Source organism: Physeter macrocephalus, chromosome 18 (assembly GCF_002837175.3).
Source record: "Physeter macrocephalus isolate SW-GA chromosome 18, ASM283717v5, whole genome shotgun sequence".
In the NCBI taxonomy this organism is placed as follows: Eukaryota; Metazoa; Chordata; class Mammalia; order Artiodactyla; family Physeteridae; genus Physeter; species Physeter macrocephalus.
In genome coordinates, this window is record NC_041231.1 from 85,168,947 (window position 1) to 85,185,052 (window position 16,106).

Sequence of the window (16,106 nt, forward strand, 5' to 3'; positions counted from 1 at the left end):
CTGGAAAGGTCCAAGGAGGGAGCTTCCCAGGATTGTGCCTAGAGTCCCCTCCCACCATCATCCTGAGACTCAACACACCTCCTTCTCCCGCCCAGGAGGCTAAGGCCCTTTGTCCAGAGAAAAGTGGAGTATCAGACATGATTAGTTCTACTTCTCAATGACCCACAGACAAATGCTCTTTTCTGGCCTTCAGGGGAGCTTGGGTCCCTAAACACTCTCCTTCACCCAGTGAATCCCTGGTGGGTAAGAATGGGTGGGAGGGTAAGTTGCTTAGGTCTTGATGGTGGCCCTGTTGAGCTGGGGCTTGAGGTGGATAGAGAAGCCTGAGACACAGAGGGTGGCGAGACCATGGTCTTCTTTACTGGGTGAACCACAGGATGGCCCTGACCACCCGCCTGGGTTGGACGAGGCACCTGGGGGTGCTCAGATGGGTTTGTTCTTGGCAATGCAGGCATAGTCCGTGCTGGGGTCCTCCTTGCTGCCTTCCCTTTCTTGGTTGCCGAGGTCAGGTCCTTCCGGTTCAGGCAGCCTCAGCAGGGACGCATAGTGGGGCTCCTGTTGCGAGAGCTGGGCCTGGCGCCGGGCCGGAGGGTGCTGACAGGAGGTCCCCAGGAGCCTCCCTCCCCTGACGCTCCCCCCTGAGTTCTTGCTGCTCACCTGCCCCACTTTCTTACCTCATTGCCTCTATTTGCGCGCTCTCTCCCTCTCTCTCTCTCTTTCCGTCTCTCTCTCTAGTCCTTTCCTCTTTGTGTCTCTCTTACTCTCTCACTCTCCCCCTCTATCACTCTTAATCTCCTTCTCCTACTTTTTCTCTTGATTTCTCTCGTCTTCCCTGTGTCTCTCTCATTCTCTCTCTGATATTTGCCTCTCACTTTTGTCTCTATCTCCCTCATTTCTTCCTCTCTCTCCTTTCTGTCTTATTTCTTCTTTCCATCTCTACCCCTTTCCTTTCCTCTCTTCTTCTCATCCCTCTCTCCCTCTTTGCTTCTCTCTTACTTCCACTGTCTCTCCTGCTCCTGTTTCTCCCTCTTCCCCTGCCCCCCCGACCTCAGCCCCCTCTTGTTGCCCCACCACGCACTTCCTTGCCCCAGACTCACCCAGCTCCTCTCCAGTCTCCTCACTGGAAGAAAAGAAGAAGCTCGGCTGGGCCCTTGCCTCCCTTGCGCCACCTCCAGCCCTCCTCGCCCACTCTCCCCACCCCCAGCAGGTGTTTCCTCACTTGCCAACCTCCCTGTGGTTCCCACAGCCAAAAGCCAAGGTCTCTCTCTTTGGGCACTCTCCCCTCCCCACTCCCCCCGCCGACTTCTGCCCCCTTCCTCAGGCAGGAGGGGCGAGTCAGGGTTGATGGGGGCGTCTGGGAGCACAGGAGGAAAGGGTGCGTGGGGGGACGGCACAGGGTGTTGCCCGGGGGTGAGGGGCGAGGGGGTACGAGGGAGGTGAGGGTGGGGCTCACCTCTCCCACGGAGCTGACACAGGCAGACGGACAGGACGACCACAACGAGGAGCAGGAACCCCCCCAGCCCTAGGCCCCCATATAGGTAAGGCCATGTCACTGCAGGGAAAAGGGGTGAGTGTCAGAGGGCCCACTCCTCTCTTCAGCTTACCCCATCCTCCTCATGCGTCGGGGATCTCCGCTCCTTTCTCCAACAGGTTTAGAGGCAGAAAACCATTCTCTCAGAGGTTCTTCACCCCAGACTGTGTTCCCTCACCTTCTCGCAGAGGTGGCCATGCCTCATCAGTTACCTCGCTCATCCCCAAGACCACTCGCCCCTCAGAAACCTCCCACCACCATTGCTGCCCTCTCTGGGCCTCCCCACGAAGTCCCTTGTCCGCTGCACTGGCTGGCCCCGAGAGACCCTGGCCACCTACCCACAACCCACGCACACACCGCTTTCTATCCGCTGTTCCCTGTGCACCACAAGCCTCCCTGGGCGGAGGGTTACCTTACCTGTTGCCTCACAAGCTGGCATGAGGTTGGGGACTGAAGACTAGCCTGCAGGTTGGGAAACCTAGCGCTGCTCTTCCAGGCTAAATGGCCTGGAGTGAGTCACGTGCCCCAAGTTCCTCATCTGTAAACTCTGGGGCCTCTGTTACAATCGTTTCCCAGGCTGAGGAGCCTTAGCTACGTGCCAACCCTGAACTGGGCTCTTTCTATTTGTCACTGCTAATCCCCATAACAATGTAGGGTATTATGGTGCCCATTTCCTTGGTGAAGGACCTGAGACTCGAGGCTGGACTCCGACAAGGATGTCCAGCCCAGAAGTGGCAGAGCTGGGGTTCAAGGCCAGCTCTGTCCAGCTCCAGAGCCCACTCTGTTTCTCCGACCCTAGGCTGACCAACTGGTTCATAGGGGCCTCTCCAGCGCTGGATAGTTCTAGTTTCTGGTGAGGGGGCTGAGGTAGGAGCTGGGGTCCGGAGGGTGCGTGGGGGCTGGTGGGAAAATAAGGAAGGTGGTGTCCAGCGCCACCTGGCACCTACAGCCGCTCCCTCAGCCCCAGGGCAACTCAGGAAAGGGGGGCCCCGCTTGGCTGGTGTGGAGAGCTGCTTCCCTTGGGCAGATGTTGCTGGGGCTGAAGTGGGGCATGGAGGAGCGTCTGGGGCCCATAACTTCCCCTCAGGCACTTCCTGCCCTACAACCACTGGTTCCTGTTTGAGGGCAAACAGGGGGCCCGCTGACTTCATCCAGAGCCAGATGCAGGGACCAGGGTGTGGAAACTGAGACCATCCTAGGTTCAAGAGGAAGGCTGGGGTGTGGGGGGCAGCAGGTGGGGAGCAGAAGCGCAGGTGGACAGGAGGGCCGCGATGGCCATGACGGGGAGTGGCGGCAGAGGTGGATTGTTTACATTTCTTTTTTTTTTTTTCATAAATTTATTTATTTATTTTTGGCTGCGTTGGGTCTTTGTTGCTGCGCACGGGCTTTCTCTAGTTGTGGCGAGCAGAGGCTACTCTTCATTGCGGTGCGTGGGCTTCTCATTGCAGGGGCTTCTCTTGTTGCGGAGCACGGGCTCTAGGCACGCGGGCTTCAGTAGTTGTGGCACTTGGGCTCAGTAGTTGTGGCTCACGGGCTCTAGAGCGCAGGCTCAGTAGTTGTGGCGCATGGGCTTAGTTGCTCCGTGGCATGTGGGATCTTCCCGGACCAGGGATCGAACCCATATCCCCTGCATTGGCAGGCGGATTCTTAAGCACTGCGCCACCTGGGGGGAGCGGAGACAGAGGCCAGACAGAGGATTCCCCCAGGGCCCAAGGAACCTCAAAGCCATATTCTCCCTTCCTTCATCTTAGACTCACCTCACTCTGGGGGTGACTGTCCCCTCCCTGCGTTTCCTTCATGAGGGTTCCCTGCTCTTGCCCAGCTTGCCTGGAGTCTGTGGCCTGCGGGTGGACAGACTCCTGACTGACCGGAGCTGCCTGGGTAAAGTGTGGCTACCTCAGACATTCTTGACCCTCCTCTGGTTTAACTTCTCCCCCAGCCTGGGTGCCTCCCTAGCATTGTTAGGAGAGCAAGTTAAGCTTTGAGGGTTAGGGTTACAACATCTTTTCCTTTCAGACTCCTAGGACTATAATTCAGCCTGTGATCCCTGTCAGCTCCAGCCATCCTATTGATCCTGCAAATCGTCAGTGATCATATACCTTCTAGGTGCCTTTCCTGATTCACTTTTCCCAATTACACTGTGTCGCTGAGAGCTCACCATCCTGGTATGTGTGGACACACATTCCAGCTCCCAAGGCAGACTGGGAGTTCTGGTGGATTTGGGTAACTCTCTTGGTATTCTGGGGCTGTATCTAACAGGGCACTTGGCTGACTGATTAACAAACAGGAGAGTCAGAGACAGCCAGACTAGATCGACATGAGCACTGCTGATAGATCTAGGACAGAAAGTTGATGACAAGTTGGTGTTGGGAAAAGAGGTGTGGGAAGTCCAGGTGGCCTTCCTGCAGCGAGCAGCATTCTGATATTGAACACTAAAGTAAGGGTGGTAGTCCAAGGGCCTAGATGAAGGCCTCATAGTGCCACTGTGATGGAGAGGGAGATAAATGCTGGAGGATGGCACACCTAGTCCTTGAGTGGGGTGAAGACTTGGGAGCTCATGTGGAAGCAAGGACTGAAGAGGACATCTGGTGCCTGGGCCCATAAGCATTTGCATTTCCTTCTCCAGATTCAGAAATTTTCTGCTACTTCCTTCCCTTCCCCCATCCACAGTGTTCCCATGCAGGACAGTAGGAAAATATTGTTTCAAAATGTTTTATTATTAAAACATTCAAACATAGGAAAAAAATTGAAAGAATTGTACAGTTGGGCTTCCCTGGTGGCGCAGTGGTTGAGAGTCTGCCTGCCGATGCAGGGGACACGGGTTCGTGCCCTGGTCCGGGAGGACCCCACATGCCGCAGAGCGGCTAGGCCCGTGAGCCATGGCTGCTGAGCCTGCGCGTCTGGAGCCTGTGCTCCGCAACGGGAGAGGCCACAACAGTGAGAGGCCCGCGTACCGCAAAAAAAAAAAAAAAAAAAAAAGAATTGTACAGTGAACTTATCCCTACCACCTAGATTCTACAATTAATATTCTTCTATATATTTGCTTTATCACGTATCTATCAATCCATCTCATTTTTTGATACCTTTCAAAGTTGCAAACATCAGTACATTTTACCTCTAAACCCTTTACCATGCTTATCATTGACTCAAGTTCAGTTCAGTATTTGTTCCCCTATACCTTTTTGGGGGGAGTGAGGAAGGCAAGATTTACATACCCTGAAATGAACCAATCTGAAGTCAGTACTCAGTTTTTAAACTGTCTTGTGGTTAAAGGTATGGAGCCAGACTGCCTGAGTTCAAATCCTGTCTCTGCTACTACTGTGTGACCTTCCACAAGTTCTTTAACTTCTCTGTGCCTCAGTTTCCTCTTAGAGTTTTTTTTGGGTTTTTAAAATAAATTTATTTATTTAATTTATTTATTTTTGGCTGCTTTGGGTCTCCATTGCTGCGCACGGGCTTTCTCTGGTTGCGACGAGTGGGGGTTACTCTTCGTTGCGGTGCGCCGGCTTCTCAATGCAGTGGCTTCTCTTGTTGCAGAGCCCGTGATTCTTAACCACTGCACCATCAGGGAAGTCCCCCTCTTAGAGTTTATATCAGGATTAAAAGCATTATTATAGGACTCCCCTGGAGGTCCAGTGGTTAAGAATCCACGCTTCCACTGCAGGGGGCACGGGTGTGATCCCTGGTTGGGGAACTAAGGTCCCGCATGCCGTGCTGTGTGGCCAAAAAGAGAGGAAGGAAGGAAGGAAGGGAGGAAGGAAGGAAGGAAGGAAGGAAGGAAGGAAGGGAGAAAGAAAGAAAAAAAAGGAAGGAAGGAAAGAAAGAAAAAGGAAGGAAGAAAGAAAGCATTATTATATATAAAGTGTGTAGATTAGTGGCAGGCACATGCCAAATGCTATCTGGATATTAGCTATGTTGTTATTATTATTATTATTACCTGAACACACAGAGATATCAAGAAGGGGAAATGATCTGGGACCACCTCCAACTTTCTTGACCTGGGTTTTCCTCCCTTCAACTCCTACTGCTCTGCCGACTATACCATTCATTTGGTCCTTACTGCTTTGTTTGCTCACTCATTCATCCTTTTGTCCTTTCTTCACTGAACACTTAGTCAGCATCTACTAAATGGATGGAGCTCATTCTAGACTGTGAAGCTCTTTGGGGGTGGATGCCTCATCGCTCTCCTGTCTACACTCTGTGTAGCAAGGGAGGTAATGCTCTATTTCCATCCCTCCTCAGTGAGTTAATAGTCAGTGGTGAGGCTGAGGCCCCCTTCAGCTGCCATCACCGTGGACTGGCTTAACTCTGCCTTTCTCACCTAGCTCTGGGGGCTTGGAGGGCGCAAGGGAATGGGAGGAGGAGGTCAGTCCAGTGTGGGGACAGGTTCTTCTTTGGAACCTAGACATCCATCCCTGAAGATTCCAGTTCTCGTCCTCCTATTCCAGCCCTTGACCTCAGGGATATGGATGCGGCCTTCCCTCCAGCACCCACCCCTGGGGTGCAGAAGAATGCAGACCAGGGACTTCCCTGGTGGCACAGTGGTTAAGAATCCACCTGCCAATGCAGGGGACACGGGTTCGATTCCTGGTCCGGGAAGACCCCACATGCCGCAGAGCAACTAAGCCTGTGCGCCACAACTACTGAGCCTGCTTCTAGAGCCTGCGAGCCCACGTGCCACAACTACTGAAGCCCACGTGCCTAGATCCCGTGCTCTGCAACTAGAGAAGCCACTGCAATGAGAAGCCCGCGCACCGCAACAAAGAGTAGCCCCTGCTCGCTGCAACTAGAGAAAAAAAAAAAAAAAAAAAAAAAGAATTGTACAGTGAACTTATCCCTACCACCTAGATTCTACAATTAATATTCTTCTATATATTTGCTTTATCACGTATCTATCAATCCATCTCATTTTTTGATACCTTTCAAAGTTGCAAACATCAGTACATTTTACCTCTAAACCCTTTACCATGCTTATCATTGACTCAAGTTCAGTTCAGTATTTGTTCCCCTATACCTTTTTGGGGGGAGTGAGGAAGGCAAGATTTACATACCCTGAAATGAACCAATCTGAAGTCAGTACTCAGTTTTTAAACTGTCTTGTGGTTAAAGGTATGGAGCCAGACTGCCTGAGTTCAAATCCTGTCTCTGCTACTACTGTGTGACCTTCCACAAGTTCTTTAACTTCTCTGTGCCTCAGTTTCCTCTTAGAGTTTTTTTTGGGTTTTTAAAATAAATTTATTTATTTAATTTATTTATTTTTGGCTGCTTTGGGTCTCCATTGCTGCGCACGGGCTTTCTCTGGTTGCGACGAGTGGGGGTTACTCTTCGTTGCGGTGCGCCGGCTTCTCAATGCAGTGGCTTCTCTTGTTGCAGAGCCCGTGATTCTTAACCACTGCACCATCAGGGAAGTCCCCCTCTTAGAGTTTATATCAGGATTAAAAGCATTATTATAGGACTCCCCTGGAGGTCCAGTGGTTAAGAATCCACGCTTCCACTGCAGGGGGCACGGGTGTGATCCCTGGTTGGGGAACTAAGGTCCCGCATGCCGTGCTGTGTGGCCAAAAAGAGAGGAAGGAAGGAAGGAAGGGAGGAAGGAAGGAAGGAAGGAAGGAAGGAAGGAAGGGAGAAAGAAAGAAAAAAAAGGAAGGAAGGAAAGAAAGAAAAAGGAAGGAAGAAAGAAAGCATTATTATATATAAAGTGTGTAGATTAGTGGCAGGCACATGCCAAATGCTATCTGGATATTAGCTATGTTGTTATTATTATTATTATTACCTGAACACACAGAGATATCAAGAAGGGGAAATGATCTGGGACCACCTCCAACTTTCTTGACCTGGGTTTTCCTCCCTTCAACTCCTACTGCTCTGCCGACTATACCATTCATTTGGTCCTTACTGCTTTGTTTGCTCACTCATTCATCCTTTTGTCCTTTCTTCACTGAACACTTAGTCAGCATCTACTAAATGGATGGAGCTCATTCTAGACTGTGAAGCTCTTTGGGGGTGGATGCCTCATCGCTCTCCTGTCTACACTCTGTGTAGCAAGGGAGGTAATGCTCTATTTCCATCCCTCCTCAGTGAGTTAATAGTCAGTGGTGAGGCTGAGGCCCCCTTCAGCTGCCATCACCGTGGACTGGCTTAACTCTGCCTTTCTCACCTAGCTCTGGGGGCTTGGAGGGCGCAAGGGAATGGGAGGAGGAGGTCAGTCCAGTGTGGGGACAGGTTCTTCTTTGGAACCTAGACATCCATCCCTGAAGATTCCAGTTCTCGTCCTCCTATTCCAGCCCTTGACCTCAGGGATATGGATGCGGCCTTCCCTCCAGCACCCACCCCTGGGGTGCAGAAGAATGCAGACCAGGGACTTCCCTGGTGGCACAGTGGTTAAGAATCCACCTGCCAATGCAGGGGACACGGGTTCGATTCCTGGTCCGGGAAGACCCCACATGCCGCAGAGCAACTAAGCCTGTGCGCCACAACTACTGAGCCTGCTTCTAGAGCCTGCGAGCCCACGTGCCACAACTACTGAAGCCCACGTGCCTAGATCCCGTGCTCTGCAACTAGAGAAGCCACTGCAATGAGAAGCCCGCGCACCGCAACAAAGAGTAGCCCCTGCTCGCTGCAACTAGAGAAAGCCCTCGTGCAGCAACGAAGACCCAGCACGGCCAAAATAAATAAATAAATAAATTAATTAATTTTTAAAAAAAGAAGAAGAATGCAGACCACACTAGCAATCTGGAGTTCTGTGTTCTCATGGCAGCTGCCTGACTTTCTGCAAGCTAGCTTCCCTCTCTGAGCCTCAGTTTCCCTTCCCACTGAGTCAGAAGATCTCTAAGGCCCCCTCCCGCTCTACCCTGAAAGCCTGTCTCTTCACCCCAACTCCCTCCCCAGTTCAGAGAACCCAGGCATCCAGCTGCCCCACCCTAGCTCTGGGTAAACAGGAAGCAGGGTGAGGAGAGCAGGGGTGTTCGGAAAGTCCCAGCCAGGTGTGTGGGTCTACAGGGAGGGAGTGGCCCCACCCCTGAGGTATGAAAGCCCCCCTGCCCTGGCCCTGGCTCAGTCTCAATGGGGGCACTGGGGCTGGAGTGCTGGGGTAGGCGGCCCCAGGGGAAGCGATGCCTCCTGCTGGCTGTCGCAGGAGCCACTTCCCTGGTGACCCTCCTGCTGGCTGTGCCTATCACTGTTCTGGCTGTGCTGGCCTTGGTGCCCCAGGAGCAGGGAGGACTGGTGAGTGGCTGCCACAAATCCTCCAAGGGCCGGATATTGCTAATGTTTCCTCACCTCTGGCTATGCCTCTTGCCTCATCCTGCTCAGCTGGCTTGGCTGTCCCCCAGTGGGGATGTCTTCTCTGTCTCTTTGCTGGTCCTCTTTCCACATTCCTGTGATGCTGCTGTGCCCTGATGTCACCAAGCCCCTTTCTGGTTGTATGTCTTGTCTCCTCTTCCCAAGACATACTTGGGCCTCTGTCTCTCTGCCCAAGTACAGATGCCTTGCTTGCTCTCCATTCCAGGGAGGTGTGTTTTGAGGCTGGGGCTGGTGGGAGAAACCCCAAGTCTGGCGCTTGCATCTATGTTGGGAATGGGAGGGGTGGGGTTGGCATCAGCTAAGTCTGAACTCTGGGCCCTGTGACCCCACCCACTCAGGTAACAGGGACCGCTGACCCAGGCGCCCAAGCACAGGCCCATCAGCGATTTGGTAAGAGCCGACCATCTCCCCCTCCCCTGCTTCTGCCCCTCAGGGACTCCCAGCTCCCATCCATCTGCATCCCCAGATACTCTCTTCCTCCAGGAATCCAGGTGCCCCATCCCTGGGCCCTGGCGCCTTGTCCTCTCAAGGTGACTACACGTGGGTGGCCGCCCAGCCCCCAACCGTGGACTCTTCGCCCCTTGCAGAGTCCCGGGAGCTGCCAGTGGAGGAGGAGGCAGAAACAGATCTCAGCCCCAGGCTCCCGGCTGCCCATCTCATTGGTAAGGATCTCATAGACCTGAAGAGTCCAAGGGTGCCAGTTTTGCTCGCCCACAGTTAGAGCCCCTTTGCTCTGTTACTGCCGTGCTGGGTTGCCCACCTGCTTCACCGCTGCTATTGTACGCACTCTTCTGCTCCTCCAGCGTTCCAGCTTCTCGCTTTCCCCCCCGCCGGAGGAGGCAAAACCCGGCCTGGATCTCCCCACCACCGCGCTCCGTACCGCACACCCGGGTGCCCTCAGTCCCAACTCGTACTCACTGCAGAGGGAGCGCCATCACCCCGCTCCCCCAGCCCGGCTGGACTCCTGCAGTGGGTTCAAAGCCCCAATTGTCCCTCATGCCCACCCTCCCAGAAGTCCCGGGCCTGGATCACTCCTTTCAGGATCGGATTTCCGAGAGCCAACTGGCCCGTTTCTCCGCAGGCGCTTGGACCACGGGGCAGGGGCTAGGCTGGGAGGCGAAGAAAGAAGAGGCGTTTCTGAGGAGCGGGACGCAGTTCTCGGGCGCCGAGGGGCTGGCCCTCCCGCAGGACGGCCTCTATTACCTCTACTGTCACGTCGGCTACCGGGGCCGGGCGCCCCCTCCCGGCGGGGACCCCCTGGACCGCTCGGTCACGCTGCTCAGTCGGCTGTACCGGGCGGGGGGCGCCTATGGATCGGGGAGTCCCGAGCTGCTGCTCGAGGGCGCGGAGACCGTGAGCCCGGTCTTGGACCCCGCCCGGAGGCACGAGTACGGGCCCCTCTGGTACACGAGCGTGGGGTTCGGTGGCCTGGTGCAGCTCCGGAGGGGCGAGAGGGTGTACGTCAATATCAGTCACCCCGATATGGTGGACTACAGGAGAGGAAAGACCTTCTTTGGGGCGGTGATGGTGGGGTGAGGGCTACCCGCGTCCCTAAAACGACTACTGAATGGTGGGAGTATGTGAACGAATCAGCCTAGATATTGGGGACCCAGACACCAGGGACCCCATGGCCGTGGCGAAAATGTAGAAGACTGTTTGGAAACTGATTTTGAGCCTGGTGAAAATAAAGAATGTAAAGCTTTAGTGCTGCCGGTACAGATGCTGAGATGCTAATGTGTCTTCATTCAGGGTGGGTACACAAATGTTGGTTAAATAGTCTCTGTATTTTTCTGGTCATTTGAAACAATTCATAACACCTGGCATGGCCTCTGTTCCCTGGGATGGGGATCTGTGGGTCCCACCCACCCCTGCCTCTGAATGGCCTTGCCCCAGCATTAGCCCATTTGGAAGGGAGAAGGAAAGGGCTCTCCACAAACCCCAAAGCATCTCCAAGCATCCTGATTCTCAAGGCCACATGGTCCCCGCAGACTCAACACTGCACTCTTCTCTCTTGGGTCCCACCCGGTAGTGATAGGGGTCATTACCGGAGAAGGCAAGCACCTCTCAGAAAGGCCCAGCCAGCAGAGTAAACCCAAATAGGGCTGATAATGAAGCACTGAGGCGACAGCGTTTCTGCCCTGCTAGCTGCCTGAAGGCCCTGTTAGCCACAGTCGACTCTTCTCCAGGGGAAGACCCACAGCTCGGTGAGCGGGGGGAGTGGGGGTGGGGACCGGGGCGTGAAGGGAGGAGGCTGAAGGAGTTGGGAGGGTGGTTGAGAAAGAGAGATGGGGTGGAGATAGTGCCGGAGGACACCAGGGAGAACCTGGGGAGGAGGGGGAGGAGGAAAAACTGATGTCACCTTGCCCTGTCCAGGGTGGGATGGAAGGTCCTCACCCCTCAGTCACACTTCAGGTCCCCTTTCCATAAGTGGGCAAGTGTCGGGGCCCCAGAGTGAGTAACAGCAGCCCCTTCACTCCATGACCGACTTTCAGCCCCGAGCTGGAGGAGGCCGAGGAGGATCCAAGGCTCTATCTAGGTTACCCCAGCGGGTCACCCCACCTCTGCGGCACACCGCACAGTTTTCCCCCTGCCTGGCAACCCTAGCAGGAAGGAAAGCCCAACTGCAGAGCCCAGTGAGGGCTGCCACTCTCTGAGTCTTCATTTCTGACTCCATATTTGTCTTTGACTCTGTGTCCAGAAGAGCCTTCCTGGAGGGGAGGAATGCATTTCTCTTTCCACTTCACCCCGCTCCCATCCCTCTCCTCATCATTCGCCAAGAAAATCAGGGAGACCAAGCTGGCATGGGGAGTGGGTCCTTCACCTACATCTTATTCCTTGTTTTTTATTTTCTTCTCCCTCTTCAATTCCATCCACTGAGAGATGGAAGCGGGTAGAAGACTGGGGGCAAAGCCAGAATTCACGGAGTGCTCCGCTAGGTGCTCTGTTGTAAAGAGTTTAGGTCTTCTGTTCTCACGTGGCCCCGTGTGCGGTGGGCGTTCCTACTTCTCTTTGATAGATGAGGTTCAGTGACTGGTTCAGGTTGCACAGTTAGGACTGGGCTGGCAGGGGGAGGGGAGTGGGGCGGGATTGGATTCCAAGTGCCTGACTGCCTGGAAGTCCCTTGGCTGAGATTCAGGTACCTGAGAATTTGGCCGCTCCCCGGGTCCTTCGCTCAGGCCACAACAGCCGGAAATCTCATCTGAGCTGCAGGACTCCCCCCCGCTTGGATAGGAATTCCCAGAGTTGGAAATTCCAGTTCCCTGAGGGAGAGCTAATTAAGTTCAGGTTCCTTTCTTGGGGGAGGGGCATATTCAGCTGGGCTTTGTTTTATGTAGGGTCTCCTGAGCCCCAGCAGTCCAAGGAGTGAGGTGCAGGGATCTTAAGCCCTGTGGGGAAAGAACTTCAGGGAGCCACGTCTCACCCCCAAGGAGAGGCCAATGAAGAATTAATTCCCAGAAACAGGCCATATTTCTTTTCTAAGCACACTTTATTTCTCGCCACTGACCAGTAGGGCGGTTACAGACACGACTCCCCTGGGGAGCAGAGGTTCAGTGATGTAGCGACAAGTCAGTCACCAAATCAGCATTATTTAGGCAACCTGATCAGATAAATATTTTTTAAAAACATAAGCAAAAGGAGGCACAGAGGCCAGGAGGCAGGGTGGGATTGACCTACAGTTCAGCTCCGTTTTCACAGAAAACACATCTGAGCCAAGGCACCCCCTACATTGGGTCTCCCAGGACACCTTGACCTCCTGAATAAATACATTAGTAAATAAATAAATAATAAATAAATAATAAATAATCACAAGTGCAAACATAAATAGAGGGAGCTGGCCCCGTCGGGGTGCGGCTGGGCTCCCCATCTCAGGGAAGTCTGGAAACATTGGAAGAAAGGGAGGCCTGAAGTCCACTCATGTCAAGTTCTGGGTGAGATCTTCTCAAGGAATGTTCTGAAGTGTTCCAGTCAGAACACAAGGTCCCCTGGCCCCCACGTTCTGGGTGTCCCAGGTTGCATCCAGGAATCCAAACGCGAGGACCCCAGTGAGTTCCAGAAGACCCAGCTCCAATTCTTGGTGGTGGTCAGTGCCCCATTGTCCAGGCCACACTTCCCTGCATCCCTGATTTCTAAGTGTCGTTGTTGTTTAAAGTTTTAAGCTTGGAGCCCAGCCCTGAGCCCCTATTTCTCTTTCTAAACCAGAGGGGGATGAGGGGGTCTGAAGGAGTAAATACTAAAGTAATTGAGGTGGGAGAGGATGGATGTCCTGCCCCCTCACAGGGCAATGATCCCAAAGTAGACCTGCCCAGACTCAGCAAAGTCCAGATAGTCGGGCAGGTTGATCTCAGCACTGAGTCGATCACCCTTCTCCAGCTGGAAGACCCCTCCCTGGTAGATGGGCTCATACCAGGGCTTGGCCTCAGCCCCCTCTGGCGTCTCCCTCTGGCAAGGGCTCTTGATGGCAGAGAGGAGGTTGACCTTGGTCTGGTAGGAGACAGCGATGCGGCTGATGGTGTGGGTGAGGAACAAGTGGGTGGGAGGGCAGCCTTGGCCCCTGAAGAGGACCTGGGAGTAGATGAGGTACAGCCCGTCTGTCGGCACCACCAGCTGGTTGTCTTCCAGCTTCACGCTGTTGGCCAGGAGGGTGTTGGCATATGTGTTCAGCCACCGGAGCTGCCCCTGAGCACTGAGGTTGGCTGGAGGGAGGGAGAAAAAGAGGGAGGGGTGAGTCATTGTGACCCTGTCAGTTCCACTCTTCACATCCTGGACCTCAAGTTCTGCCCACCCACCCCCACATCCGGTTCCTGTCCCCTCTGCCTGTCTTCCCACATCCCATCTGGCCATGAGGTTCTGAGTATCCCCTTCAAGTTCTAAGAATCCTCCACCCTCCCCTTGAGCTCAGTGAGTCCTTCTCACCCTGTCTCCAAGGTCTGTCTACCCTCAGCCTGGCTTCAGCTGCCAAATCCTACCCCTCCCCATCCCATCTGCTTCTTCATCCCCCAGACACATCCTCAGAACTCTTACCTACAACATGGGCTACGGGCTTGTTACTTGAGGTTTTAGAAGATGATCCTGAAGAGGAAAGAGGAAAGAAGAAGGTGAGAGACGCTTAAGCTTCCCAGAAGATATCCCACTACTTTGACCTCCTTTCCTCCTCCCCGCAAACGCAAACTCTAAATTTCCCCTACTGCTTCCATCCCAGAACTAACCCCTATGCCCACCCAAGCCCAGAATTAGGAGAGAGGTTTTGGAGACACTTACTGAGTGTCTGAGCCAGAGGGCTGATGATGGAGTAGCCAGTTGGGAACTGTTGGGAGAAGAAGGAGGATTAGTATCAAAGCAAGTCACCCCTGAAGGAGAAACAGCCGGCTGCTTCTCTAGCTTGTACTCCCTGCACTGATGTGTCTCGTTTTCTCTCCCCATTCATCCATTTTTTTCATTCATCCATCCATTTAACAGCTCTTTCATTGAGTTCCTTCCATGTGCCAGACACCCTTAGCTTCATCTTTCCTATCTCTCTCTCATACCCGCTGTATCTCCTTCTGTCTCACCATCTTTAGCCAGATGACTTGTTTTCTTCCCCATCTTTCTACCCATACCCCTTATCTGTCTACACATCTCTCTTTATATCTGAATCCCTGCTTACTCATTCATTCACTCGACAAATATTTAGAGAGCATCGCCCATGTGCCAGGCACCCTATTTCTCCATCCTTCCTTCTCTTCCCCCATCTATCTCCATGTCTACTTCTGCCTCCCCATCTTTCTCCACTATTTTCCTCCCCAAGCCTCCCCATCAGCACACCTCTTTCCCCCACCCCATATCTCGCCCTTTTTCCCTCCCATTGCTCTCTGGGTGAGAGAATGAGCCAAGGCTGGCCAGGGACTCACCTCTTCCCTCTGGGGGCCGATTACCCCGAAGTGCAGCAGGCAGAAGAGCATGGTGGCTCCTGCGACCAGGAAGAAGGAGAAGAGGCTGAGACACAAGCACCTTCTGGAACCCTGGGAGTCCCCGGCCGTCTTGGAGAGCGCCTCCTCTGCCAGCTCCACATCCCGGATCATGCTTTCAGTGCTCATGGTGTCTTTTTCTGAAGGGCTCAAGTCCAGCTGGGAGACGGTAGAGCCCTGTGGCAGGGTGTGTTAGAGGGAGCAAGTCGTCTGGCTGCCTGTCGAGGTGGGGGTGTGTGGTCTGGGAGGTTATTTCCAGGGGGGTCTGGAGTTGCTTGTCTCTCTCCTGGCTGGTCCCCTGGTGTCCTCGCTCTGGGAGCTTCTGCTGGCTGGGTGTGCAAACAGCTGCATTTATACGCTCTGGGGTGAGAGGAGGGCGGGGAAAGGCTCTCATTCAACCAGCGGAAAACTTCCTTGGTGGAGAAACCCATGAGCTCATCTGGAGGAAGCGGTAGCGGGTCCTACACCTTCTGTCTCGGTTTCTTCTCCATCACGGGGGCGGGGGTTTGGAAAGTTGGGGACACCCAGGCATCAAGGATACTTCCTACCCTACCCACCCGGATTCTGAGGGGGGCTCCCTGGGCCAGTTACTGCTGTAGATGTAGGACCCTGGAGGCTGGACCCCATTTCCCCTCTGCCCCCCAGTTCCCATTGTTTCCATTTCTTTGGGGTTAAGTTCTGTGGCCTATTTCTTTCTGATTTCCAGACCAGACTCAGGTAGTGGTAGAACTAGAAATGGGAGGGGCTTCAGAAAGCTGAGTCCTTAATGGAGAGAAAACTTGGGGGAAGCTGTGCTGGGTCCTGAGATGTGTGTTTGGGTCCCTGGGGGCAAGAGGAGCTGGAGGAAGGGAAGCTTGAGGCTCTGCAAGGGCTGGGGGAGGATGGCAGGGACAAGCCTGGGGCAGCCCCAGAGGAATGAAAGCGACGCTGGGAATTCACGAACCCCACCACGGCAGGCCTTCTTCTTTCACTCTGACCGGAGACTCACCAAAACTCTGGTGCTGGTTTCAGTCTTGGCTTCCAAGGGCATGTGATGGCCCAATTTTTGCACGAAGACCCCACCTTTCAGAGTCCCTGTGTGTGGCCATGTATCTGCAAAGAATTCCCTGCTCCCTCCAGTTTCCTGGAGACAGCCCTGGCCCTCAGAGCCCTTGCACGTGACCACGTCTCCTGAAATGTCCCGTGTTGTCCAGTCCCCCAGCCTTGGAGGCTCTCCCACTCCTCGGGGTCCTGGCATGGCCACGTCTTCCAAGGGGCCTCATGCTGCTCCACAGTCCCAAACAAACACCCTTCAGCGTGGTCACTGCCCCTCAGAAGCCTCCTGTAAC

The 16,106-nt window shown here is 54.0% G+C and overlaps 3 protein-coding genes and 1 long non-coding RNA gene across 5 annotated transcripts; 1 reads left to right on the plus strand and 3 right to left on the minus strand.

Moving 5' to 3' along the window:
• Positions 1-157: 157 nt before the first annotated feature.
• On the minus strand, positions 158-1,988 carry LST1 (leukocyte specific transcript 1). Its single transcript, XM_028478699.1, has 4 exons — positions 1,949-1,988; positions 1,454-1,552; positions 1,098-1,120; positions 158-573 (listed from the first exon to the last, which is right to left on the minus strand). The coding sequence occupies exons 1-4, from the start codon at positions 1,968-1,970 to the stop codon at positions 424-426; spliced, it is 294 nt and encodes a 97-aa protein (XP_028334500.1). The 5' UTR covers positions 1,971-1,988; the 3' UTR covers positions 158-423.
• A 5,042-nt stretch (positions 1,989-7,030) lies between these two features.
• Positions 7,031-9,818, minus strand: LOC129391490 (uncharacterized). The gene is made up of 3 exons (XR_008615657.1): positions 9,752-9,818; positions 8,810-9,095; positions 7,031-7,081 (listed from the first exon to the last, which is right to left on the minus strand). It is a non-coding gene; the product is annotated as an uncharacterized lncRNA (long non-coding RNA).
• On the plus strand, positions 8,593-10,553 carry LTB (lymphotoxin beta). Of its 2 annotated transcripts, XM_007110155.2 has the most exons (4): positions 8,593-8,755; positions 9,172-9,223; positions 9,421-9,495; positions 9,915-10,553. In XM_007110155.2, the coding sequence occupies exons 1-4, from the start codon at positions 8,594-8,596 to the stop codon at positions 10,367-10,369; spliced, it is 744 nt and encodes a 247-aa protein (XP_007110217.1). In that variant the 5' UTR covers position 8,593; the 3' UTR covers positions 10,370-10,553. The 2 variants fall into 2 exon arrangements, with proteins under 2 accessions (XP_007110217.1, XP_028334498.1); XM_028478697.2 differs by lacking the exon at positions 9,172-9,223 and having other exon boundaries at positions 8,594-8,755.
• Positions 10,554-12,309: 1,756 nt separating this feature from the next.
• On the minus strand, positions 12,310-15,104 carry TNF (tumor necrosis factor). Its single transcript, XM_007110157.2, has 4 exons — positions 14,722-15,104; positions 14,093-14,138; positions 13,856-13,903; positions 12,310-13,527 (listed from the first exon to the last, which is right to left on the minus strand). Exons 1-4 carry the CDS (start codon positions 14,905-14,907, stop codon positions 13,106-13,108), a joined length of 702 nt encoding a protein of 233 aa, XP_007110219.1. The 5' UTR covers positions 14,908-15,104; the 3' UTR covers positions 12,310-13,105.
• Positions 15,105-16,106: the final 1,002 nt, after the last annotated feature.

Excerpts from the sequence above, each read along its gene's own strand:
- LST1 (XM_028478699.1), bottom strand. The coding sequence starts at position 1,970 with ATGCCAGCTTGTGAGGCAACAG. Across the intron at positions 1,121-1,453 it reads GTGTCAGCTCCGTGGGAGAG|TGAGGAGACTGGAGAGGAGC; the intron begins GTGAGCCCCACC and ends CTTTTCTTCCAG. Across the intron at positions 574-1,097 it reads GGAGACTGGAGAGGAGCTGG|GCCCAGCTCTCGCAACAGGA; the intron begins GTGAGTCTGGGG and ends GCCCGGCGCCAG.
- LTB (XM_007110155.2), top strand. The coding sequence starts at position 8,594 with ATGGGGGCACTGGGGCTGGAGTGCTGGGGTAGGCGGCCCCAGGGGAAG. Across the intron at positions 8,756-9,171 it reads CCCAGGAGCAGGGAGGACTG|GTAACAGGGACCGCTGACCC; the intron begins GTGAGTGGCTGC and ends CCACCCACTCAG. Across the intron at positions 9,224-9,420 it reads ACAGGCCCATCAGCGATTTG|AGTCCCGGGAGCTGCCAGTG; the intron begins GTAAGAGCCGAC and ends CGCCCCTTGCAG.
- TNF (XM_007110157.2), bottom strand. The coding sequence starts at position 14,907 with ATGAGCACTGAAAGCATGATCCGGGATGTGGAGCTGGCAGAGGAGGCG. Across the intron at positions 14,139-14,721 it reads TCGGCCCCCAGAGGGAAGAG|TTCCCAACTGGCTACTCCAT; the intron begins GTGAGTCCCTGG and ends TTCTCCCAACAG. Across the intron at positions 13,528-13,855 it reads GCCCGTAGCCCATGTTGTAG|CCAACCTCAGTGCTCAGGGG; the intron begins GTAAGAGTTCTG and ends CCCTCCCTCCAG.